Source organism: Silurus aristotelis (genome assembly GCF_946808225.1).
Source record: "Silurus aristotelis genome assembly, chromosome: 1".
NCBI lineage: Eukaryota > Metazoa > Chordata > Actinopteri > Siluriformes > Siluridae > Silurus > Silurus aristotelis.
In genome coordinates this window covers 31,887,523-31,914,812 of record NC_139574.1, presented here as the reverse complement: position 1 = coordinate 31,914,812, position 27,290 = coordinate 31,887,523, and the positions used below count along the sequence as shown (strand labels likewise).

The window sequence follows — 27,290 nt, the reverse complement described above, 5'->3', positions numbered from 1 at the left end:
GGTACAAAATAATAACACAAATTATCACATAGAAAATGAATCACAAGAAAACACGCAAAAAAAACTACGGAAGAAGCAAACCAGACAAATCAAAACAAATAAATAGTTTCCGTTCACTACACCTGAAAACACCTGACCTCAGAACATTTTTAGAACTTTACTGTGGAGTGCTTCTGCAAATCATGCAAAACCTCAAAGGTGAAGAAGTGTACGGCTGTCGATTTGATTTAATCACAAAATTATATCACAAGAGTGAAGATGTCTATACATTTGATAATACAAATTACGCAAAACAAAATAGAACAAAAATGTGTGTATGTGTGTGTGTGCGTGCTTGTGTCTGTGCATGTGTGTGTGCACATTCACACTTACATGTTTAATCTAGAGGAAGTCAGCACAAAATGCTTGCCATAGATATATTCAGGTATTAGAATGTTTGCACAAACCAATTTGCTTATACATAGATTGTCTTGAAGCAAATGTATGCTGTTGACAGAGGTCAGCTGGTTTTGGTAAAGTTTTGGCCTCTCTTCCTGTAATAGAGACTGTCGCTCAGTAATTGCAATACGTACACAGTAATTGCAATACATCTTAGTTCTTAGAAGAAGGAGTGACGATGCTTTTTTTTTTCAAGCTAAAGTGTGGTGTGTGAAAGAAAGAGAAGTGGCTGTGTTGTGTTAATAGTGTGAAGTGTAATGAGGAAGTGTGAAGCATGCAAGACACCAGATGACCATAAACTAGGGCTTATCACTTAAGGCTTGGTGAGTTTCTTCGTACAGTGATTCTGAGGTATTGTTTTTTATACCAGAGTAACGTTGGATTTTGTTATGTAAGTTCCTTTTTGTCTCTCTTTTTTCTGACATGCATTGTGTGTTTTAGGTCAAGAAAACAAAACAAGATCAGCACTCAAAGAGAAAGACCATGGATGCTGAGAAAGGGACTGAGGTGGAGATGAAAGAGCTCCTTCCAGCAGAAGTAAAAGACAATAAGGATGCAGAGAAAGGCAAAATAGAGGAAAAAAAAGGTACAATTAAGAAAACCTAATTTTTAATTTATTTTTAATTTATTATTATTATTATTTTTTTTTTTTTTTTTTTCAAATGATCAGTTGGTGATTGCAAATTAGACAAAAATGCTCAGAGTTTGTATGTCTATATTGTCATCTATGTTTTTATTCCCTAGAAGCAGAGAAAGCGGCAGACGAAAAAAAAGAGGAAAAAGAGAAAAAAGAAGAAATCAAAAAAGAAGAAAAAGAGAAAGATGAAATAAAAGAAGACAAAGAAAATGAAGGAAAAAAAGAACAAGAAAAGAAAGAAGAAAATAAGGATAAAAAAGAAGAGGAAACGAGTGTCTACTGCAAGCTGCAGACTCCAACAGAAGATATTTATAATCCTGTTATGCCCTCTACTTCCAAAAGCAAAGAAGGTAACACTTTAAATCATTTAAGCACAAATAATAATAAGTCTGAAAAATAAACAGAGAATTCATAGTTCATTTGTGTGACAGAAAGACGATTCCATGCACTTTAATAATCATAACAATCATAATTTATACAATGTGTACAATATATATACATGTGAGTCTGAATCCCAGTCACACACACACACACACACTATATATATATATATATATATATATATATATATATATATATATATATATATATATATATATATATATATATATATATATATATATATAATACATGTGCAGAATACGATTATATGACAGTACACAGTAAATTGGGCATAACAGATACTCAAAAGTTTAGTTTGAAAGCAAAGATGAGGATTCTAAGAAAGGCAGAATGGAAAGAAGAAAAGTTTGTAATCTTTTTTCTTGTGCATGATTTTCTTTCGGTCCAGTTTTTTTATATTTACACCACTTGGTCACCCTTTTTCTTTCCTAGAAGCTGAGAAAAAGGAAAAAGAAATAACTGAAGAAGAATCTCTGTACAGCAAATTGCAGACTCCAACAGAAGATATATATAATGCTCCAGTTACTTCTTCCATGAGCAAACGCAAAAAAGGTAATGCCTTTACTTAACTATGAAAAATGGCTGATTCACCATTAAATTGTTGTATTTAATATATAAAATGATAATTAATAACATTCAAAAGTATAAAAACTAAAATAAGCAAAACTGTAGGAAAGATATGCATCGGTCAACAGTGCAATTGAGTTGTTTCTTCTTTTCGAGATGCATGGTGCAACAAATACAGCATGTTAATATAAAACTCAGGGTGGTATATAACTAATGCTAAACTAAAGAATTGTGTTCATACCATAGTTGCAGAAGTTGAGAAAAGCCCTTTCCACATTCATATTGTAATTTCAAAAACTCCCCATCCACTCTGAGTGTTACAGCAAATGTGTGCATAAAGTCTGTGTGGCATAAACTGTTGTTTTAAATGAATGTAAAATTCACAAAAACACTGCACCATGCTAAGCTGTATGATATGGTGGAATGAGCAAGCCACTGGCGACACTGGCCAGAAAATTTGCTGAGATGGTATTTGGGAAGAAACCTTAAGAGGAACCAGACTCAAAAGGGAGCACATCCCCATCCGAGTGACCCCAAATGCCCAATCTTTACAGTTCCATCATAGTTTAAAGTTTTCAACTGTTTAATAACTGACAATTATTTGCAATGACTTGCAATTTTGACTTTAATTCAATTACAAAAGTACAAAAGGACTTAAGTATCAAAAGAAAAAAAAAATACTGATTTTCGAGAAATATACTATTTAGACGAAAGTTTGTGGACACCTGACCATAAGATTCATATGTGCTTTTTGAACATCTCATTTCACTTTAAGTTTCATTTTGCTGTTATAATAAGCTGAGCTGCACTCAGCATTCCAATTTATAACAAAGGTGTTTAACAGGGTTGAGATCAGAGCTCTATAGCAGAAAGATCCATTCCAACCCACGTAAATCATGTTAGTTAGTTCAAGTGCAAGTGAAGGGAAATTTTTAATGATATTGCATCCAAAGACATCCTAACTATTGTGTGCCTTCAACTTTGTGTTAAGAGTTTGGGGAAGAACCACATACAGCTAAAAGAGTAGAAATTTGTCCATATAGGGTATGTTTTCATAATTGATGCAGTTCAGTGCTCTATTCTTCTGTGCATTATTACTCTTTAGGGGAATAGTTTTCTATTGTCACACACACAGTGAGAGAACCCTTACTCCATGCAAACTCTCTCCAAATGCGCTTATGGTTACGATTGTGGCCTTGTGACAGTTTCTCATTTAACAAATTCAGTTCATACACATTCAAATGTACTTCAGTCAGAGTACAGAGAAACGGCATGTTTTTCTGAAATGTCATGGAGTTTGTACACGCAAAACAAAATAATTCATATACTATTAGTTTGTTTCTACTAATTAAAGTGTCAAGATTTTGAATGAAGGGTAATCAGTTCAGGCAAAAACAAAAAAAGTTGAAACTTTTTTTAATAATAATGAAAATATTTTTGTCAGCTATTTTGAAATAAGTTTCTCATATTGAATCCACTTGGTCATTATTTCTTCTTCCCATAAAAGCTGGAAAAGAGGAAGAAAAAGAAAAAGAAGAAGATGTGTACTGCAAACTAAAAGATCCATCTGAGGACATTTATATGTCTGCGGTAGCCAGTTCCACTCTAAAACAAACTAAAGGTAATGTTTAAATGCATCTGTACTTCTTATAGCAGAAGGTTTAACGTGGCACATACAGTTTACACATTAATATTGTGGGATCAGGTCTAATATAAGAAAGTTGGCTATATAAGGTAATTGGTTGAATAGGGGACATATAACCAAAATGATTATAACTTATAATCATATAGCTGTCAAATAATAATATGTGCGGTGGAAGGTGTTGAGACCTCATGAGTCATAAGCACTGTTTGTATTTTCTGTTGCCCATAATAACTCATAGCATAACTACTTGAAACTATGCATACTCTATGTTTGGGGGTTTTCCACTTTCATTTTAGAAGCAGTTTGTCTTTGTTTAAAATCAAATAGAACTTTGAACTTTTGAGTAAACACGCTTTATCCTTGATGAGGGTTGTGGTAGGTCATAATCACTGGGCAGAAGAAAGGAACACACCCTGAATTAGAAATAATAAGCTGACTCTGATGGGCCTATAATTCACAATATAGCAGAAGTACTTTACAACTGTAGCAATGAAACTAATGACTAGGTTCATTTTCTTCTTACTGAGCATCTCTACCATTTTATATGTGTATATATTTATTTATACCACAGTGCTTTTAAATTCTTAATTTTAATTGAAAAATGTGTGCAGTTAAAACAGATCCAAGCAGGTCCAGCACGCATTACAGTTCTTTCTTTTTCCTCTCTCAGTTTCTCTCTCTCTCTCTCTCTCTCTCTCTCTCTCTCTCTCTCTCTCTCTCTCTCTCTCTCTCTCTCTCTCTCTCTCTCACACTCTTTCTGTCTTTCATGCTTTCGGTTTCAGTCACCCCATCTCACTTTCTATTTTTCTACATTTTGATGACTCAAGCTTGAAGAAGACTTGACACGGAATTTTGGATCAATAGCATTCAGGGGAAGACCTGCCAGCAGAGAGGCCCAGTCTTGAAATGACAAGAGACTGAACAAGCACTTGAGCAGCCTGTGTGGACAGAAATGGTTAAATCCTTCTGATGTTGTAGAGCAGGAATCGACAATAACGAGTCACTTTAGTAAGATGTGTGGAGAAGGGCAGTTGACCGTCCATAGTTACCCCAATGTTGCGAGCGTTGGATAAAGAGAAGAGCAGAGAGTCATGAAGAAATATTCTGAGATTCTAACCTGGAGATTTATCACCTGTGTGTTTGTGTGTGTGTGTGTGTGTGTGTGTGTGTGTGTGTGTGTGTTATAAACATGTAGTTTAGGTGTGTGTAAACATGTAAATCACTAAGGTTTGTTGAAGCACACTTTTCATTTAAACCCACAATCTCTATTAGATTCAGGTTAATGATTTATATTTTTTAATAGTCACTCCAACACTCCAACACGTTGTTGTCTTTAAGCCATTTCGTTACAAAGTTCGTTGTGACTAAGTTTTAACTTTCTGCCTGATGTCTTAAGGTGTTGCTTCAGTATTTTCTATCATAGTCCTTGCTTTATTTTCTAAAGTACACCAGTCTTTTTCTACAACAGACTTTTTCTATGCAACATGATATTGGGGTCTTTCGATTTAAAGTCTCTTGCTGTTTTACCACAAATATATTTCTAATCATTATGTCTCAACAGCTTCTTTAATCTTAAAGAGAATATTTATTCAAATGGCTGACCACCATCAGCATTTAATTCCTGTTTTAGAGTAGGGATTTCATCCAGCAATAAAGTCAAGACTCAGGCTCGGTGCAAAACTGTGCATTATCACTAGAAATTACACATATACTAGCTTAAGATGTTTTTACATGTCGTGGGTTGCAATAATGGTTTTTCTGTATTTCTGTTTATGTTTAGAAGTTCACAGGCAAGTTCGTCTGTACAAGAGGATTTCCGTTGTTCTTGCCATTCTTTCAATAATCTTACTGGCTGTGGTTTTTGCTTTGGTTATAAAGTGTAAGTACACCCTTAGAACTTAGCATGCTAATGACTCATTGTCACCAAACTAGTGCTGGTGTAATAAATGAGGCTGGCTCTTTCTTTTTTCATACTGTTGAGTGTGAGGAGTGTCAAATTTGAACAAATAACACACATTTTTGGTGATGATTGAACAGCTCTTTAAACATTTTTTTAAGAAATGTAATGTATAATATAAACTGCATCACTAGCATGCATCATGTGATCTACAAACCCAGGCACGTCTTAATTTTTTTTTTTTCAGTAAAGTGCAAACAACAAACAAACAAACAAACAAACGAAAAACATCAATGAAACCCCCAGCTTTCCAGGTTGCAAAAGATTTGCTATCGGTTTTGTTTGCCATTTTGCACCTCTTTCGAACATTTTTAATTTTTTGCCTTTACCACAAGATAGCGCACACGAGACAACATTGTACAGCACAGAACATGATTTTGTTACCCAGGCATTTAGATGCAAAATATCACTGCATATATATCAGGAATTAACTTTATACTTATACTAGTATAAATATTTTTAGCATAGCAAAAAACATGCCATAACTAGTCTCTATGATGACTTCAAATATATATATATATATATATATATATATATATATATATATATATATATATATATATATATATATATATATATATAGATAGATAGATAGTTACTAAATTAAACAAACATTTGTTGTTTAATTATATCAGATTGTCTGTAATAGTACTTGGCAAAAAGCTGCCATATGTAGCTATTAATAATAAATTTTCTGTTTACAAACAGTCATACTTTGTTCTATAATCTGTTCTCTTGTTGCCCTGAACCTCAGCACATGAATGTGAGTCCAGCAACTGTGCAGTGCCTGTGGGGACATCTGATAACATCCCAAGTAAAACACTATCACACCCTAACATTCACAATCACTTTAAATGATCTGAGGTTCACTTACCCTGTTTTATCATTGGTGTGAATTCTTTATATTTATTTTTGTTATGTGTGAGTGGTGTATTCAAAGCTGCTGTTTCTCTGCAGAGTATCAGTGCTCTCGCTGTGGGAGGGGCTGGTTAAAAATTGAGAACTCCTGCTACTTCAAATCCAAGGAGCGTCTAAACTGGCAGGAGAGCAGAAAGGCGTGTCAGGAACGGGGTGGAGACCTGGCTGTTGTCCACAATGAAACAGTGCAGGTAATAATCAACCTCTTAATCGGAAAAACAGAAATGTGTATCACTATTAAAGTACTTTGCTGTTATGACAGAATATGGTGTATATCTTACTGTTACAAATTCTGCCTTTATTAATGTAGGCATATCTAAGTTTGCGTCGAGGTCTGCTGTTCTGGATTGGGCTTCGTTATGCAGAAACAAAACAACAGTGGATATGGATTGACAATACCACACTAACTATGAGGTGAGTCATCAGTGCTTAGTTTTTCACCATATGCAGGCAGGCTGTTTGCTAGTTTTGGTAAGTGAAGTGTTTCTTATCCCAGCAGTAATAGGTATTTAATAACACCATCATAGCTGATGTGCTGTGATTGAGTAAATTAATAATTGAATAAGGAAGCAGGGGTACAGGTATTCCTAATACAGTGGCAAGTCGGTGTATGTGCTTTTGTATCTGAATACTTTTTTTATTGGCAGCTTCTGGGCCACCAGTAATCGACTCGAAAAGCCTAAAGACCACTGTGCACTGCTACATGGAAGGACAAACTCAAGCAACTGGCAATCATACCCCTGTCATGCAATCTCCCAGTACATCTGCCAGAAATATTAGAAGTGGAAAAAGTTAAAACATAATCACATATATCTGTTATGTATGTTTGCCATTAATATCTTCATTTTACTCTTTTACTTACCTTTTACAAATGCAGTCCACATGCAATATGCAAATGCAATAGCAATAAACACAGGACCAACACATGAAACAGTCCAGTTCTGTGATGCACAATCAAGTAAACATGTTATGTATTTTTCATGACTGAGAAAATGAAACAAGTGCATTCACTGAAACTGACTTTTTTCTGCTTATAAGCTGCACTGCTTTTAGTTAAAATGCTACAGAATTATTTTGCACTGATTTCTATTAAACCAAAAAAAAAAGTTTGCAGAATGTATTAAACTTAACGTATACCTATGTAACTGCCTTTATTATATAAAACCATTGTTTTTACAGTGATTCAATTTCAAATAGAATAAAATGTGATTGTTCTTCATGAAGTTGTATTTACTTAAAATATAATGAAATATAATAAAATCACTTCCAACACGTTTCATTTCAATGAGATTTCCTCTATTAACAAGCCAAATACTTTAAACTTAGAAGGCTGTGGTGACAAATTTGCCAGGAAAGCACTTCTGCATTCTGCATGCTTTTTATGTATTCTGGATTTTTGGTTGTTTCTCTCAATTCCCCTTTCTTGTCTGAGTCATCACATTTTGACAAAACATCTGATCCTGCATAAACTGGTGAAACTCTGAAATAAATAGTGCCAAATGAACTGTGAAGTGTCCATTCTCATGCAATAATGAACTGCATAAAACATGGTGTGTGAGATATGGTCATGATTATAATATGTATTAGCCATGCTTGTGTTCTCTCAGGCCATAGTTCTCACAACATATGCCTAACCTTAAAAATATGATGCGATCCAGTGTTTTTACATCTGACTGGTGTTGGCGGCTAGCACCAACACAGAGCTCACAGTTTACTCGAACAATCATCTTACATGAAACAGAACTATATGCAGCCCTATCAAAGCTGTCTGAAGGAAATTGCAGTTTCGCTATGCCTCTGCCAATAAGTGATGGATAGAATCAAATGTCTGAGGTTTTTCTTCAATAGCTCCTTTCTGTTTGAAACATTATTTATACTTATATGAGGCATAAAAACTGGATTTGCTGCTGGTAAAGGCATCTTTAGTTGATACTGCTGACTTGGAGTCCTACATGTTCTTAAAAATAGCATTGATGCCCAATTGGTAATTCCATCGTGAGTGTTTATTGCAGAGTTTATTTATGTGTAGCGGGCCGTCACACTCAATCACATGACCTTGAGCTGATATAAAAAGTACATATTATCCCATACTTACCATCGGAGAATCTTCGGCTTATAGCACAGTGCTGTTTTTGCAAATCACTTGATGGAGTGACGGAGATGGAGCTCCATTTACAACTTCTACACCTCTAATTATCGCTTGCTTATTTACTATGAAGTACTGAATGCTACATAACATTACTAAGAACACGTTAATGTTACACTATATGGCCAAAGGTTTGTGGACACCCGATCATCACACCCATGTGTGATTTTTCTTAATCAGTTGCCACAAATTTTGAAGCGCCATAGAATTACAGTTTCCATACACTTTAACTAAAATGAAGACTTTCAAACACAGAGTAACTTCAGAGTAACCTTTATATTTAAACGATTTGATAGCAAATTTATAAAACTTTAATTAAAAATTTTAAGAAAGCAAATAATTTAGTTTAATTTAATTTAATTCAATTCAATTTTTATTTGTCTAGCACTTTTAACAATGTACAGTGTCTCAAAGCAGCTTTACACAGATAAAGTGTTGATAAAAATGAATAAGTTGTTCTTTATAAGTGTTTTAGATCGTATATAAGCCTCTAAGAGATCTGTAAATTTGTGATAAAAATATACGTACATCATATATATGGATATGCATAGCTTTTGTGCGGCTTGCTTGGGAGCAGAGCATGCTAAATCAGTTCTCGAGGGAGCCGACTGCGAGCACTGAGCTCGCATGTCCATTTAACTGCTCTGCTCCCGTTGGGCACTCTTTGCGAAGGGTGCCCTCACTTTTCGGAGTTCTGGCCCCTCTCTTGCCGAGGCAGAGCGACATGGCAGTTCTTGGGGGTCGCAGATGGACCTTGCAGAGAGTTTCTAGATGGGCTTGAGATGCATGCTGTTCAGCGGTTTCTTCCTCTGTAAGAAGGGCATGCAGCTCCGCCTCTCTTCCTCTGAGGGGGAGAGGGGGGGTGCCCTTTGTGACACCAAGGTCGAGAATCTCATGGAGGTTGTGACTCATGCCATTGCCAAGATTGATTTAGCTTGGCCGGCGATGAGCAGAGAGCCCCTCCATCCAGTCAGCTTGACGAGCACTTTCAGCCACCAGCATCACAACATCCACGTCAGGGGTCTCCCGTTCTTTCCCAATGTGCAGACTGAGGTGTCCAGGTCCTGGACGGAGAGCAACCTAGCAACTTCCTTTGGAAGTGGCAGATCTGAGGACTGTCATTTTTAATAGGAGGGCTTCCTGACATAGGATGTTCTGGGGATTTGACAGTAAGGGTGCGCTGCACCGCATTACTCGCACCCTCAAGAACCTGGTCTGGTAACCCTGCCACAGAATGTGCTTCAGGGCATGGCCAGCTTCAACGAGCCTCCTCCTCGGTTTCCATCCGGTCTCATAGTGGTCCAGGAGAACTTGCCGCCTCCTTTGAGGCTCCTAGGGCTGCATCAGGGTGTTGTTCTGGCTCTAGGCATACCAGCGGTCAGTCTCTAGAGACTGATACCCTTAAAGGACTACCTGGAAGCCTGGGAAGCTCTGCCAGACGTATTTTAGTGGGTCCTGCACACTGTAGAGAGAGGCTATTCAATTCAAATCAGGTCTCGACCGCCCCGCTTTGACGGGGTTCTTTCCACTTTGGTGGGGACCAAGGCTCTGGTCTTGAAATGAAAAGTACACACTCTCCTGGGGATGGAGTCTTGGTCCCTCCATCAGTCAGAAAGTCCAGGTTTTACAGCCTGTACTCTTTAGTTTTTAAAAAGGACGGTGGGTTGCGTCCTATCTAAGATCTTTATCAGCTGAACCGCTCACTTATGAGACAGGTTCAGGATTTTGACCCTCAAGCAGGTTGTGCTTCAGATCAGATCGAAGGACTGGTTTGTCATGGTGGATCTAAAGGATGCATACTTTCATGTATCTATCCTTTCTTTTCACAGGAAGTTCCTGAGGTTTGTTTGCCTTACGGCCATCAGGAAGGTCAAAGGAGGACAGCCACTCATGGTCAAGCAGTTCCAGAATCTGCTAGGGCTCATGGCAGTTGCATCCAGTACATGAGACCCCTTAAGTGGTGGCTCAGGACACATGGGTTTTCGCGGAATGGCAACCGCCTATGTACGATCAAGGTTATGTGGCAATGGCTACGTGCCTTAGATGTTTGGAGAGATCCCGGGGTTCTGTCTTGAGGCCCCTTGCTGGGAGAGGCCCCTTCCTGCACGTCGCATCACACATTCAGGACGGATGCATCCCTCATGGGGTGAGAAGCGGTCATTAGTGCCCAAGGTCTATAGGAAGGGCCCCATATACTATGGCACATTAATTGCCTAGAGATGCTGGCCATGCTTCTAGCATTGAAGCATTTTCTCCCAGACCATCAAGGGGGTCTGCGCTCATGCCCAGATCCTCCTGTGGTCCCAGGGGAAGCTCCTCTCCTTAAAAGCAGCTTACATCCTGGGCCAGTTGAACAAAGCAGCAGACACCCTGTTGAGACAGGGGTTGAGACACAGTTTCTAGATGATCACCTAGAGTGCAACCAGTTGGGGGCTGCAAAATTATGAAAGTTTAATATACAATATATGTGTACATGCTTAAATTCAGGTAATTTTGTAATGATTATTATATGTGTGACCTTCTTTATGAAAGGTTGCAAATGATTTGTATGGTGTGGGGTTGGAGCATTGTGGCTCGAAAGGCTAAGCCCTGCATTTAGGGACTGGGGGATAAGGAGAAGGGGTCCAGTGTTGGCAATTTGTGGCGAAAAATGGAAGCACGATCAAAGAATTCTCCCAGATCCTTCGAAAAGTGTGCCAAGAAAACATTCTCACCAGCAACAACATGGACTGTGGTGCCAAATTCTGACTTTACCACTTTTTAATTCAGTAGAAATCCATATTCATCAGACCAGGCAATGTTTTTCCAGTCTTCAAATGTTTGGTAACTGTAATTGTACGAGTGGTTATTTGTGGTTATTTATCTGTAGCTGTTCTGTCAGCTTGAACCAATCAGTTTATTCCCCACTTATTCCATCCACAAAGCATTTCCTATTGCAAAACATCCCCCCCTCCCTTTATATTTGGAAACTTGACAATTTTAAGAGTAAAATAAACAGTGTAATTTCGAAACTTAGGTCAGTAGTAGAAGAACAATGAAGTAGTGAAAGTAGGAAAGAATTGGCTGAGTTGTGGAGGATGTGTGAAGTAATGGACTGGATTTAAAACAACTTAGGGACTGAAGACTGATTACAATGTTTTTTAACATTGTTTATGTACAACGAAAACGAAACAAGATCAGTGCAGAACGCGAGAGACCGTGGATGCAAGGAAAATGACTATGGTGGAGATGAAAGAGCTTATTCCAGGAGAAGAACAAGATGGTAAGAATGCAAAAAATAAAGGAAAAAAGGGAAGAGAAGGGTAATAAAGACAATTTGGATTTTACAGCATTTTACAGATTATTTGATGATGGATAAACCTACTGATTGAATATGATTCCTGAATGTGTTAATGTGCCCAAAATTTTCATCCAAATTTCCTAGAAGCTGAGAAACCAGTAGAGGCAAAAAAAGAAGAGACTTATGAATACAACAAACTGGAGAATTTAAAAGAAGATGAAGGTAATCACTTTAATTTATATTCTTATCAACTGACACAGTTCAAAGGCTGGTAAAAAACATATTTTACATAATGTTAAATATATTATATTATATTTAATATAGGTACATTTCAGTTTTTGCTTACCATATTTTCTATGTCTAAATAAATAAATGTATAAAAGTATCAGAATATTTGAGGTTTATTAAATTTATTCATTTTCAATTTTATTCATAGAGACCTTCATTTAGAAAATAAGAATATATTGTGATAATATGTGTTAATATAAATTAATTTATAAATATCTTTATGTTTATCCCTAATGAGTAATTCAGACTTTCAAATACGGACACAGTTCTTTCTTTCTTTCTTTCTTTCTTTCTTTCTTTCTTTCTTTCTTTCTTTCTTTCTTTCTTTCTTTCTTTCTTTCTTTCTTGAAAATGAATAAATATAATACATTCATAAAATGTGTACATCATGTTAAATTTAAAATAAATCAATCAATAAAAGTCTTTATTAGATCTGATTTAAAAAAATTTTTTTTAAAGGCTAAGTAAACACTTAAAATGATGCAAATACTTTGAAAATATTCACAAACTAAAAAGAGTTTACATTTAGTTGTTAATTTAAGTTTAAGTTACCTTATAATAGTGTTATGTAACAAGAAACATGGACTCATTGAGGAAACAATTCCAGGAAATGGGTGGTGTCAATAGATCACGAACACATGGGACAAAGTGGGAATGTATAAATATTTCCTCTCCAAAAAAGAAATGAAGGGGCCACTTGTGCTTTTGGGCGGCATGCTATAACATTTAGATGTAATTTTGTTATGATTGTTTCAAATAATTTTGTGCTGTGATGCATCACTCTGCAATCTATTCAAGTAAACTAATAAAACCTCAACATCCAACAATTAGCCGCAACACCCAACATCAGTACATGATGTTACTAATGACATGCTCCAAAATCTAGTGGTACATCTGCACTGAACAAAGGAGGTTATTATAAGAGCAAATGAGGACTAAATGTGGAATGGGATATTAAAAAATATCCCATACGAAGCTAATGGTCAGGAGTCCATAAACTTTTGTCCGTATTGCATAGCATGAGTCAAATAATTGACTTTTATTGTGATCATTTTGATATGATATTTCCTTTTTGGAGGATGACAGACCAAATTCATTATTTATTTAAAAAATATGATGCTAAATAATTTAGCATCCACTCTTTGTGTTCTGATCCATTGAAGGTTTAAAAATATTTAAAACATTTATACATTTATACATTGACTTTTGTCTGTCTCGGGAAACAAATCAAGTAGGAATCTATTTTACCGATGAAGTATGTAAACTAATTCCGTACAACGACTGGATTGAGATGTTTCTACATGCCATACGTTTTAACTAACTGTTTATTCCTGGTTATGTTTAGATGTTTACAGGCAAGTTCGTCTGTACCAGAGGATTTCTGCTGTTTTCATTATTCTCTCATTAATCTTACTGGCTATGGTTCTTGCTTTGGCCATAAAGTGTAAGTACAGTCATAATGGTTATAGATTAATGCTTGTTACTGCTTGTTACTGGCACTAGACTAGTGCTGGTGTTACATTAAAAACGACCTCCACCAGCCTTCACTTAATACAGGAATACAGTACAATAACCGTAAATAAATAATTATGCACTAATACCTGAATACTGAATATTTACTTAAAAGTATACTAATAATAAATAAAGGCATGCACTTATCATGAACTAATAAAGAATGAACCTTTTCAATGACAAAGCCAGAGAAGGCTTTGCTGGCCCTGACATCCAACCACATTCAAGTAAAGAAAAGCACATTAAAAAACTGATTATTTTAAGAAAAGGACATGTACTATACTGACTTTTCAAGAAAAAGGACATTGTAAAGAAAGATAAGTCAAAACAGTTTAAAACAGTTGTTTATCTTTTTCACGAACTATTTATACTTTTACGATTTTTTTTCTGTAGAATTTGCACAAAAACACAATTTAAATTAATTTCAAATCCCCAGCAAAACTGCGCTGAAAAATGCAGAAAACTTCAGAAAAATGCATTGAAATCCCATATTTATGAGGCTAATATGAATGCTTCTGCTAGAGATTATGTATGCAGGTGGGGCAGCTGTGGCTACATTGTGGAGTTATTAAATTGTGTATGTTTCTTGCTTTAGTAATGGCATTCATTCTCATTGAAGATTTGAATAGAATCTTCTGACCCTCAAAGACCTGTTAGTCTGCCTTTAAAATGTCCACCTCCACTACATTTATTATCCTAAATTAGATGCACCTGTTTGAGGTCGTTAGCTGCATAAAGACACCTGTCCACCCCATACAATCGGTAAGAATCCAACTACTAACATGGCCAAGACCAAAGAGCTGTCCAAAGACACTAGAGACAAAATTGTACACCTCCACAAGGCTGGAAAGGGCTACGGGGAAATTGCCAAGCAGCTTGGTGAAAAACGGTCCACTGTTGGAGCAATAATTAGAAAATTGAAGAAGCTAAACATGACTGTCAATCTTCCTCGGACTGGGGCTCCATGCAAGATCTCACCTCGTGGGGTCTCAATGATCCTAAGGAAGGTGAGAAATCAGCCCAGAACTACACGAGAGGAGCTGGTTAATGACCTGAAAAGAGCTGGGACCACCGTTTCCAAGGTTACTGTTGGTAATACACTAAGACGTCATGGTTTGAAATCATGCATGGCACGGAAGGTTCCCCTGCTTAAACCAGCACATGTCCAGGCACGTCTTATGTTTGCCAATGACCATTTGGATGATCCAGAGAAGTCATGGGAGAAAGTCATGTGGTCAGATGAGACCAAAATAGAACTTTTGGGTCATAATGCCACTAAACGTGTTTGGAGGAAGAAGAATGATGAGTACCATCCCAAGAACACCATCCCTACTGTGAAGCATGGGGGTGGTAGCATCATGCTTTGGGGGTGTTTTTCTGCACATGGGACAGGGCGACTGCACTGTATTAAGGAGAGGATGACCGGGGCCATGTATTGCGAGATTTTGGGGAACAACCTCCTTCCCTCAGTTAGAGCATTGAAGAGTATTTGAACACCCTGCTATTTTGCAAGTTCTCTCCACTACACTCTTACTGTACTCTACCCTCAGGATTACCCCTACACCATTTTTATTTCCATTCACATCATAGTAGAACAGTTGAAAAGTATTTGTCTGCAGTTTTTTGTTTGCATTTTATTAGGGAGTGAGTTAAGGTTCTTGCCACTAGATGAATTAAACATACATATTTATGTATGTATAAATAATATGTATTTATAAATAATACGTTTGAAAGAAAAATTCATATTTTGTGAAATAATCTGTTCTCCTCATGCCCATACTTCAGTACAAGAATGTCAGTCCATCCAGATGTCTGATGTCCCTGTGCAGATCGATTACCCCCGAAACCAAGGTCAAACATTATCACGTCTTGATATTCACAATCACTTTAAATGGTCTTTATTTTTAGTCATTTCTTTATTTAATGAGGTTCAGTTACCCTGTTTTTTGTGAATTATTTATCTTTATTTTTGTCAGGGTATCAGTGCTTTCACTGTGGGAGGGGCTGGTTAAAAATTGAGAACTCCTGCTACTTCAAATCCAAGGAGCGTCTAAACTGGCAGGAGAGCAGAAAGGCGTGTCAGGAACGGGGTGGAGACCTGGCTGTTGTCCACAATGAAACAGTGCAGGTAATAATCAACCTCTCAATAAGGAAAACAAAAATGTGTATCACTATTAAAGTACTTTGCTGTTATGACAGAATATGGTGTATATCTTACTGTTACAAATTCTGCCTTTATTAATGTAGGCATATCTAAGTATGCGTCGAGGTCTGCTGTTCTGGATTGGGCTTCATTATGCAGAAACAAAACAACAGTGGATATGGATTGACAATACCACACTAACTATGAGGTGAGTCATCAGTGCTTAGTTTTTCACCATATGCAGGCAGGCTGTTTGCTAGTTTTGGTAAGTGAAGTGTTTCTTATCCCAGCAGTAATAGGTATTTAATAACACCATCATAGCTGATGTGCTGTGATTGAGTAAATTAATAATTGAATAAGGAAGCAGGGGTACAGGTATTCCTAATACAGTGGCAAGTCGGTGTATGTGCTTTTGTATCTGAATACTTTTTTTATTGGCAGCTTCTGGGCCACCAGTAATCGACTCGAAAAGCCTAAAGACCACTGTGCACTGCTACATGGAAGGACAAACTCAAGCAACTGGCAATCATACCCCTGTCATGCAATCTCCCAGTACATCTGCCAGAAATATTAGAAGTGGAAAAAGATCAAACATAACAATCAAATATATCTGTTATGTATGTTTGCCATTAATATCTTCATTTTACTCTTTTACTTACCTTTTACAAATGCAGTCCACATGCAATATGCAAATGCAATAGCAATAAACACAGGACCAACACATGAAACAGTCCAGTTCTGTGATGCACAATCAAGTAAACATGTTATGTATTTTTCATGACTGAGAAAATGAAACAAGTGCATTCACTGAAACTGACTTTTTTCTGCTTATAAGCTGCACTGGTACAGAATTATTTTGCACTGATTCCTAATAAACCATATTTGCACTAAGAAAGTTTGTAGAATGTATAATCCTAACCCTAACCCTTTATAATATAAAACCATTATTGTTTTTACAGTGATTTAATTTCAAATAGAATAAAATGTGATTGTTCACTACATTACTTAAAATATAATGAAATATAATGAAAAAATTGTAAATTGTACAGATTAAAATAACTGGTGACTCCCACCAACACAGAACCCACTTAAGTCCAAACTATCATCCAATCCTTTTCAGAAGATGTCTATAAAATTATATAATATTGAATGCTTTATATCATTACAAAGAACATGTTAATGCTACACTATATAGCTATATAAATGTTTGTGGACACGTTATCATTACACCCTGTTAAAAAAAATCTGTTGCCACAAATGTAATTCATTTAAAAATTATTGTACTTATAATACTAATTGTAATTCAAGGTAATTCAATATCACATCTTACTTAACTCATTCTTTACACATTAGATGTTTCTTCTGGCAAAACTGCAGCTCACTGAATTATGTGCAAACTCAAGTTGTGTGTGAAAGTTTCAGAGACTTACTCAAATCAGCACCAACAATCACACTATGGATAAACTTTCATTATTTTACTACCCACTTCTAATGTTTGACTTGATATTTATCTAAACAGTTGACTTGTATCTGTAGGAAGCATAAATACAGATATTCCTACTTAAGTGTGTATGTTTTTATGTTTTTTGTTTTATAATTGGCTCCTGTGCATTGCTACATGGACTGTCTTGAACAACTGGTATTTATATCCATCATGTGATCTACAAGTACATCTGCCAGAAAGGTTAAAAGTGGACAGTGATCAAACATAACCATTAAATAAGTCTGCTATGTTTGCCTTTAATATCATTTTACTCCTTCACTTACCTTTTACAAAAGCAGTTTATAAATAGTGCCACATACAGAACCAGTACAAGAAAATATCCCATTCTGTGATGCACAATTAAGTAGACATGCTACACACATTTCATGATTGAAATAATAAGAAAATTCATTAAAAGTGACTCTGTGCTTGTTATACTTGTAAATTATAATTCTTTTAATTGCACTTATACCTTGCATTGATTTCAATAAAATCTTACTTGCAGAATATATTATAAAACTAAATATATACCAATTTAGCTGCCTTTAAATATATGCAGTGACATTGTCTTTAAAATGATTCAAAGTCTACTGTTTTGTTTTCACTTTTGTAATAAACCCTTTCTAGCCCACAGTTTTTTTATGTGATGTGATTTGTCAACATAAAGTAGTATTCACTCAATAAAATAATAAAATGATTAGAATTTGTACAAAATCTGTATCCTTTCAACACATCTCTCAAACAGGTCTCATCTCTTGAGAGTTCAAATTCTCGTCATTCTCTAGCTCTAATCCCAGAAGGCTGTTGCGGATAATCTGCCAGCAAAGAAGTGACTTCCTGTTGCTATTTAAGCTGTCGTTCTGTATGCCTTTTGTGTCCGCTGCTTCATTTGTTGTGTCACTTTTCGGACTTTCCTCTTTATTTTCCAAATCGTCATTTTTTGCAAACAAGTTAACGTAGCGTCTGATCTTCTGCATAAACTGGTCATTGCGGTCCTCCACTCTGAAATACATACAGTGTCAGAAGAGATAATTGTTAAATGTATTCTTTCTTCTTCATCTTCTGTAATTGTTGTATAGGAGGAAACTGAAGAACTCTGAGAAAACCAACACAGACACAAGGATGACAATATTATGATTATTATTGATTATCATAGTGTCATGATGTGATAATATGGTTATTCTTAGAAGATTATCATATTATATATTAATAAAAATTATTGTTGTGTTAACAATAGGAATTAGAATAATAACAATATAAACATCATTTTATTGTCTAGTATGCTTGTCTTCCTTACCGGAGGTACCAGCGGTCTCCCAGGCCATAGTTCAGACCACACATGCCCAGCCTTGGAAACAAACACCTTGGCAGGCGATGTTCCAGCATCAGAATAGTGGCTACCACCTACACAGGACCCACAGTAGATTGTAAAGAATTATTAAATACAATACAGCAAACAATCCCTCAAAGCTATCTAGGATTTTCCATACCCACCTGGGTCCTCCAGAGCTCATCTCGCTCTTGTGCAACCCTCCACTGTGTGTCACTCATCATGGCTGTGAGGAGGCTGAGAAGGAGAAGATGTGACACCACACTGAAGCAGCAAGAGACCAAAAACACAATAGGGTGAGTGTGGATGGTGTGGTCCACTGGCAAATCGATCAGACCCACAGTCAACTCAAACATGGTGAAGAGTGTGATGGGGTATGAGCGCATCGCTGGTACGGACAGAGGCTCCTGAGTCATGTATACAGTCCACTGAGCTGGAGTGCAGATGTGGAGAAATGGGAGGTTAAGATATTTTTTCTTTTGGAAAAATGTCAAGGATGTAAAGTTGCAGGATTCAAATAAAGTGTTTTTATTGTGTATTCAGAGTTTAATTTACCTGTGGAGAATCCTAAGAGGGCAATGGCACTCAGCCACATGAACTTGGTTAGGTCTCCAAATATAATCTAAAAAATTAAAATAGTGGAAAAAATAGGCATCAGGTTTCTAACAGTGCAGTTTGCAAGTACTAAAGCACTAAAAACATACTTATACTTGTAATTTGTCCTAAAATCTTTAATAAAAAATTTTTTCACTGAACTTTACAAAATTAATGGTAACATATTGATATAAAATTAAGTGTTTAAGCTTAATAATACTATCAAACTAACACCCCGATTTAAAAAACTGTGCAACGTTAAGAAAAACAGATTGCAATTATTTGCAATTATACCCATATTTGAGTAACAATAGAGCATAGTATCCCCTTCTTTACACAACAGTCTGTATACATCTGGGACCTGAGGAGACCAGCTGCTGGAGTTTCGGGAGAAGAATGTTGTTCCATTCATGTCTGATACAGGATTCTAGCTGCTAACAGTCCTGGGTCTTCTTTGTCATATTTTCCGTTTCATGATGAGCCAAATGTTTTAATTTGGTGAAAGGTCTGGACTGCAGACAGACCAGTTCAGACTCTTCTACAACAAAGCCATGCTGTTGTAATAGATTCTGAAGGCAGTTTAGCATGGTCTTGCTGAAATATGCAGCTATTGCAGTTAAAGTCTTGTAACATCCAGATGCTAGGTGTCATCTGGACAAATGTTTCTCTAAAACCTGTAAAGCACTTAAACATTCCCATACCATAATTAATGCAGGCTTTTGAACTGATCACTAATTATAAGCTGAATGGTTCCTCTCATCTTTAGTCCGGAGAACATGTAGCCCATGGTTTCCAAAAAGAATATGATTTGTCTGTCCACAAAACATTTTTACACTTTGCCTCAGTCGATTTAATTTTCACAATTATGTTGAGAAACACTATTCCGAAATTGTTTCACAATTTGTAGAATATTTTTTTTTGCTGATTAGTGAACCTCTGCCCATCTTTACTTCTGAAAGATACTAATTTTATTCCCAGCAATGTTACTGATCTGCTGCCAGTTAACCTAATTAGTTGTAAAATGTTACTCCAACTCCAATTTTTTATAAGGAAAAAAAATTTCCCAATAAAATGGTACATTTCCTCACTGTATATATTTGATATGTTTTCTATGTTCTATTGTGAATAAAATATGGGTTTCTGACACTTTTGTATGAGTCATTGTACTATAAAACAAAATAAAAAAAAAAGTATATTTCGAATTTACAGATGGAAATGAGGAAGAGAGAGTTTAAGAAGTGAAAGTGCTCTGCATACCTTCTGGATCACGATGACATAAGGCCCGAGCATTTCAAAACCTCGAGCAAAGTACAAGACATTGCACCAGCCCAATACCAGAGACACAGCCATCATTCCAGTCTCACCAGGCAACTCAGTGAGTCTCACCACACATAGTGTCACCACCAGCACAGCATAGGCGACCCTACACAGCAAAATGTACATGAGAGAAATCAGCAGCTCGTATGTACTGAGTGTGTGAGACACAATGTTGTGGGTTTGATGAGTAAGTGTGTCAGGATCATTGACATTATGAAGCAAATCAGACTTACAGAGTGACATGAAAGGGGCCTCCAAGTGCAGTTTGACCGAAATATCTCTTTGCTCCTACTCTTAGGATATCTGGAATCTGATAATCAGATAACTTGCATTTGCCCAACTGTAATGACTATTATTATTATTATTATTATTATTATTATTATTATTATTATTATTATTATTATAAATGTTTAAGTAATACAATATTTAAAAGATATAGCAAAGATTCATCTTCTAACTCAACTGTTTCAAAATTATTAAGCATATTATTTTGACTAAAACTATATGAGAATATTGTAGAAACAATTCTGTCTGTGAAAATATGTTTCATTATTTGTGTATGTACCTCCAGCAGTAGAATAATGATAGCTCCTATTACGCTGATGATCTCTCCACCCAGCCGCAAGTGATCTGCGTAAGACACATAACTCTCCTGTACACACAGATACACGCAGACACGTATCATGTGATGTGATGTGAAAAATGAAGATGCAAGAAGAAAAAGGGAAAAGCATGCATGTGCATATGTATATATATATATATATATATATATATATATATATATATATATATATATATATATATATATATATATATATATATATATATATATTATAGGCTTCCTGTATGCAAAGCTTAAATCATGACCATTAAAACAATTTGATATTAAATTGAAACACAAAAGTATCACATGCCTGGGTGTACAATAAGAAATATATATTTTTATTGATTATTTGGTTATCTGTGCCTCCTGATGCTGAAGCGACAGAGCAAAGAGAGAACTATCCTACTTGTTTTTTTTTTTGTTTGTTTTCTTTTGTGCTAATTTCCTGACCAGTGACTTGTTGATAACATCATTAAAAGCTTCATATTTCAGCAATCGTACTACCGTTTTTCCCAGAGAGAGAAAGAGAGAGAGAGAGAGAGAGAGAGAGAGAGAGAGAGAGAGAGAGAGAGAGAGAGAGAGAGAGAGAGAGAGAGAGAGAGAGAGATGGGTACCTTAAGAGTTTTCTGTATCTTGATGGTTGGGTCATTATCTGCTTTGGTGTAATTTTCAGGTATATCCTTTAGAGGGCGGTACATACAGCACAACGTGAACGTCCCAATGTACAGCAAGTACACCAGCAGCAACAACCTGCATGACAGCATTTCCCGTGATATAAAACCAACATGCTACAAGTACCAGTACACTGCCTCTGTGGGCACCATGTTTACAAAACCTTATATATCTGCCACATCAGTGTAATAAGATGATGTTGATGTACCACAAAATTTTTTTTCCAGTGACACAGACAAATTCTGATACACTGAAACGCTGCAAAGCGTCTACAAAAACTACAGTAATGAACGATATCATGTGTGTAGTGGGATAAAACATGTTGCAGGTACACAGGATTAATCGAGCAAAGAATGAATAATAACTGAATAATAATGAATAATGAATAATAATAATTCATTTGTAATAATCTTTCAATAATAATCGGGATGTTGCCATCTTACAGTTGGATCTTTTCCAATTACACATTTCTCCATGTATTATTTCATTGATAGTGCAGACGTTGCAGTTATAGTCATTTTTACGAACAACATGTCATACATTATTTTTGTTTATTGTTACTTTTGATCTTGTGAAACACCCTGCCAGCACTTACATTATAGTCGATCTTTCACAAGTTCCACTGATTTTCATTATAAGACAAAAAATGCATTTCATTACAAATTACTGGCCTGAAACCTAGAGACTCTATTTTAAAATGCTAAATAAATGTCTTCTAACAGAATAATTAATGGTTGCTTCTTTTTTTGTGTGGAGCATCTGCCATAAAAGATGAATTATTCTTGCTCCCATTTATATACCATATATTTGTTACCTGAAATAGTATTTCCCATAAAGATTCCACTTGAGATTGATGAGCTGCTGGATCGGAGTCAATTCTAGGAGTTTTCTGGCCTGTACAAGAGATAAAATTGAACAGATATAAGAGTTAAAATTTATAAAAGTGCTAGGAATAAGTCTTAGGTGCAAGAAAATACAGTACAAGACTAGTTCTCTTCTCTTTTGATTTAATTTTACAGTTTAACACCTACTTTCCTTTTTTGACTGGAGACAATAAGCGTGAGCACTGAGATATCGTCCATATGGGAGTCTATTTCACTAAGTTCGTAGAGGTAAGAGCTCAAAGATCCCAGACTCCACTGGAGGATGCGTCTGCGATTCACCAGGTGCTGAAAAGCCTGGTGATAAGGAAAGAACATTTGCTCATTCCTAAATACTTCTCACAAGGCATCGCTAGGTCAGCTAAGAGCTTTAGGATGTTTACATTGAAATCTAAATGTTCACATTACATCATCATCATCATTAATATTAAGAATGATGAAAAAGTGTGACCTCTGTGACTGATCCTAGCATTGCTGTTTGTAGCAGATGAGTTGGTTTGAGCATTCCATAAAGGGTTGATCTCCTGGGATTTTTACACACAACACTCATTTGGAAAAAAAAATAAAAATATGGAAACATTTGATTGATTAGAGAGATCGAAACAAAAAAAAACCCAGCCAGATTCGGCACTCTTTACAAGTGTGGTGTAAAAAAAAAGCATCTTAGCATCCACAAACATCAAACATTGAGGCGAATGAGCTACAAGAACTAAAGCCCACATCTCGTCACAGCCAAGAACAAGAATTTATTTTGGTTATAGACTCACTAAACTTGATAGTTAAAACAAACAAAAACAAAGGTCTTATCTTATCTTCAACTGTCAAGTTTGGGTGAGTTCTTTCACATGAAAATACTCTAAACAGAATGCTAAGATGCCCTTAGTTTTCCACACCATTCTGTGTGGTCTCTAGGGGCTCCCCAAATTAGCCCCTCTGGAACCAACTTGCCCTGGTTAAAGTCACAGAGATTACAGTTTATCTTCATTCTGATTTTTGTGTAAACATTAACTATTGTCCTGTGTACATTTGATGCATTGTACTTCTGCCACATGATTGGCTTGTTAGATAACTGCATAGATGTACAGGTGTACAGGTGTTCAGTGGACAGTCAGTGCATGTAAGAGGGCTGTGCGCAATACAAGGTTAAGGCATGAGGTTTCTCACCACAACATTCCCCTTCTTTGCAGCAAGCTTTAAAGGTGTGAGGCCTCTGTAATTCGCCACCATGTCCAGCGGCATTGTGGGGTCCAGATCAGCATCCAGCGTTAGCAGTATGTCCATTACTTGACATGCGATTATTTTATTGGGCTGCTGAACCAAAAGGTGCAGAATAGTGTTCCCTGTTTAGGGGAAAGGAATGGAATGAGACTAGTTGGAGAACAGTTGATTTGACATGTGTGGCATATGTTTAGTAGCTCATGTACTGTAAACAGGTTTGTTGTTTAACATATCTGTAGATTACTTTTGACCATTTTCTAGAGTGGCTTGTTAGCATCAAGTAGTTGATTGAAATTCCTTATATTTTTTAACCATAACAGAATGGGATTAAATACCCAAATAACATATCAGCTACGACATATTTTTTTGAGACAGTTTACATTGTGATGGCTAGCTGTATTAACATTCAGCTACTATGCTATGACCATGCTAGCCAATGCTGTTATTTACCTACCATTAGTTAGACTTATGTTTTTTTCCAGGTATATTAGTTCCTTTGTTAGTAGGGCACTTACTTACAGTCAGCAACACATCAGTACAACCAGAACCATCAGTAAGTCAAATAAGTGTGTGATTTTAGTCAGAGATCTTTTCTAAATCTTGCTTTTACTTTTACTTTTAGACAACTAGTAAATTTTTCAGTATTGTAACTTGAATGATAAATATTTAAATGAAAACTTGCACCTCCTGTTAAATAAAAAAAAAAACATCTTTCACCACCTCTGTTGATTGTGCTGTAGTCTGCAATAAAAACAAAACAAAACATGGAAAATAACCTAGGATCATATTTTGCTTACCAAGGGAGTCCTGAGCCCGAATGTTTGCACCAGCCTTTATTAACATGGAAATGATTTCCTCGTTTCCAATACAGCTAGCGAAGGCCAGGATGTGCTCTCCTAAAAATACAGGACATTTTTCTATAAACATTTTGCCCTTGAGATTATAAAGTGTATAGGAAACTCAGTGACCTTTCTGTTAGAACTTATTTTTCTCCTTTTGCTTATTACCATAATAAAGTAGTCCTCCTTTCCTTTTGTTGAAGTAGATACCTGTCGCTCTGGGAGTTGTGACATCAGCCCCTCTGTTGACTAATTCCTGGACCAGATTAACGTTCTGGTTGATGACAGCTATATGAACAGCTGTTATACCTGTAAGAACCGAGCACCACTTCAACTAAATAAAATTCCAAGAATACATTCAATCAGGATTTAATAGATGTATTTATTAGATGTTTTTATTTTAACATGGTTATGTGTGGGAATGTGCATTTACCCTGATACAGTTCACTGGTCATTGGCTCATTGATGAGCTCTGGTGCTCCATCCATTAAAGCCACAGCGGCCTCAAAGTTATCATTCATCACAGCCACGTGCAAAGCAGTTTCACCTAGTGCACCTAACACATACATGCACACAATAAAAAAACACTTACAGTCTTTAAACTAATAAATATATCACAAAACAGACTGCATGTGTAACAGCAACTCACCTCTTTCAAAGATATTGGTTGTTGAACAATCCAGCAGTTTCTTAATGCAGCCCACATTATTTGACTTTGTTGCATAAAACAAGGGGATTTCATTTACTCTGATGGACAAAGAGGCAGAGATGTAATTTGGTTTGTTCTTGATACATGCCAGGTTTAATTATACTAAACAATAAGCAGATACGTTTATATTAGTTAGTTTTCTTTTCTTTTTTTTGTTAAGCAAAAAAAACCATAGCATGCATAATATTATTGTATTAATAATTATTTTTAATTTCATAGTATTGTTTTTCTTACACAACCATAACTATAATGATGTTAATTGTTCTTTGAGGTTATTTTGGCTGTTATAATGTTGTAACAAACAAGCAAACAAAACAAAACCTTTTAGATTGGTAAAGAAACGTCTCGTCCAACATTTCATCCCATCCCTTTCTGTTCTGAAGTCGGAATTTAATGTGATTCCACCAGTGCACTATATTCCCAGGGGCAGACCGTGAAAGAGTTGGAGCCATGTTCTTAAGGGGAAAGGGGGTCGTCTGACAGGATGACAATACAGGGCATGACACAGAGGAGCTATTAAACAACACGCTTGTTTCTGATACATAAGAAATGTAAACTAACTAAATTGAAATTCTAATGTTGTAATTCAGTCAAACTGACAGTGGCAACGTTACTGAGAAGTTGGCTGAAAAATGCACAGACACTTATTTTATTTATTAAATTTTTAATAAATTTTTGTTAAATGCTGATTTAAATTTTTGCAAGCAAAACATTTTCCATCACCTTCATTTCATTTTTATTAATTTTTTAAATTATATATATATTTCTTATATTTATTATATACTTTCTTTAAAAAAATTGATTCATTACAAAGTAATACTACATTATTTAAAGTAATATTCATTTTCCTTTAGTGTGTGAGTGTGTGTGCATGTGCATGTGTTAAAATCAATTATATAAAATCATATCAAACCAATATTTAAAAAAATACACTGAATATAAAGCAACATAACTTTAAAGACTTACCCTCCGCAAGGTTTAAAATTCCACCAATGACCACTTGTAAAATGAAAACAACCCAGTAAAGTAAAGTCCTGGGATTCCTTTGACAATACCCAATATACAGCAGTGTGTGATGTGTCACCAGTTTTTATAGAGAGGCTGTGCTTTAGGTCCAGAGGAGGTGTGACAGAGGAGGAGAGGAAAAAGAGAGGGTGTGAGACTAATGATGAGAAAAAGAACAAATTCACAGGTCATTAAGAGGAGGGAAGGTTGTGGAGAAATATCTAAACTAGGCCTTACCAGAATTAAGTCACCGCTAATCCTCTTTCTACATTCCCTCAACTTGTGTTGAAAACAAGTAAACCACATTTGACTAAGGTAAAGTTTGACGTTTAAAGTGAAATTATTGAACTTATAAATAAAATATGGATGAAAGATGGTTGGACATTACCATAGACTTACCGAAGCGGCTAAGTTTAAACGTCACAGCAAACCAGGAGAACTCGTTTAATGGCTGCTGATGATGGCTAAGATATTCGTCCCGAGAAATTTTTATCTGTAAGCAGCCAAGGCTGACTTTTCTGTAGTTTTATGCTCCCTGTGAAAAGACCACATTCCCAGGCGATGTTTAAAAAAAAAACGTTACACTATCAAAATTACCAAACATGTAAGTCTTTCACTAGCAAACATTCAAAAGCTACTTCAGGGCAGTGTAGTGTGTAATGTCCTGCTCAGGCCCAGGTGAGGGGGGTTGACTCTGGATTCCAG

At 36.0% G+C, this 27,290-nt stretch overlaps 2 protein-coding genes across 3 annotated transcripts; one reads left to right on the top strand and one right to left on the bottom strand.

The window, feature by feature from the left end:
• The first annotated feature begins 631 nt into the window (after nt 1-631).
• LOC310730435 (macrophage mannose receptor 1-like) lies at nt 632-18,049 on the top strand. The gene is made up of 19 exons (XM_083549463.1): nt 632-789; nt 880-1,024; nt 1,183-1,425; nt 1,910-2,029; nt 3,552-3,665; nt 5,470-5,568; nt 6,401-6,460; nt 6,604-6,755; nt 6,875-6,978; nt 7,212-7,338; nt 9,527-9,724; nt 9,944-10,087; nt 11,855-11,972; nt 12,135-12,212; nt 13,624-13,722; nt 15,576-15,641; nt 15,767-15,918; nt 16,038-16,141; nt 16,375-18,049. The coding sequence occupies exons 2-19, from the start codon at nt 922-924 to the stop codon at nt 16,505-16,507; spliced, it is 2,214 nt and encodes a 737-aa protein (XP_083405589.1). The 5' UTR covers nt 632-789; nt 880-921; the 3' UTR covers nt 16,508-18,049.
• trpv6 (transient receptor potential cation channel, subfamily V, member 6) lies at nt 17,852-27,290 on the bottom strand. Of its 2 annotated transcripts, none has more exons than XM_083536783.1 (18): nt 26,985-27,290; nt 26,547-26,686; nt 25,902-26,056; nt 25,521-25,618; nt 25,305-25,427; nt 25,040-25,180; nt 24,830-24,928; nt 23,979-24,154; nt 22,965-23,111; nt 22,748-22,827; nt 21,876-22,011; nt 21,223-21,309; nt 20,891-20,967; nt 20,598-20,763; nt 19,302-19,368; nt 18,911-19,179; nt 18,714-18,820; nt 17,852-18,418 (listed from the first exon to the last, which is right to left on the bottom strand). In XM_083536783.1, the coding sequence occupies exons 3-18, from the start codon at nt 26,030-26,032 to the stop codon at nt 18,154-18,156; spliced, it is 2,169 nt and encodes a 722-aa protein (XP_083392909.1). In that variant the 5' UTR covers nt 26,033-26,056; nt 26,547-26,686; nt 26,985-27,290; the 3' UTR covers nt 17,852-18,153. The 2 variants fall into 2 exon arrangements, with proteins under 2 accessions (XP_083392909.1, XP_083392910.1); XM_083536784.1 differs by having other exon boundaries at nt 18,373-18,512.

Bases quoted from the DNA above. Each gene is read 5' to 3' on its own strand.
- LOC310730435 (XM_083549463.1), top strand. From the start codon at position 922: ATGGATGCTGAGAAAGGGACTGAGGTGGAGATGAAAGAGCTCCTTCCA. The intron at 9,725-9,943 runs GTCAGGGGTCTC...ACCCTGCCACAG, and splicing joins ACCAGCATCACAACATCCAC to AATGTGCTTCAGGGCATGGC. The intron at 12,213-13,623 runs GTAATCACTTTA...GGTTATGTTTAG, and splicing joins GAATTTAAAAGAAGATGAAG to ATGTTTACAGGCAAGTTCGT.
- trpv6 (XM_083536783.1), bottom strand. From the start codon at position 26,032: ATGGCTCCAACTCTTTCACGGTCTGCCCCTGGGAATATAGTGCACTGG. The intron at 23,112-23,978 runs GTGAGAAACCTC...CCTTATCACCAG, and splicing joins CAAAGAAGGGGAATGTTGTG to GCTTTTCAGCACCTGGTGAA. The intron at 18,419-18,713 runs GTAAGGAAGACA...TATGTATTTCAG, and splicing joins GGAGACCGCTGGTACCTCCG to AGTGGAGGACCGCAATGACC.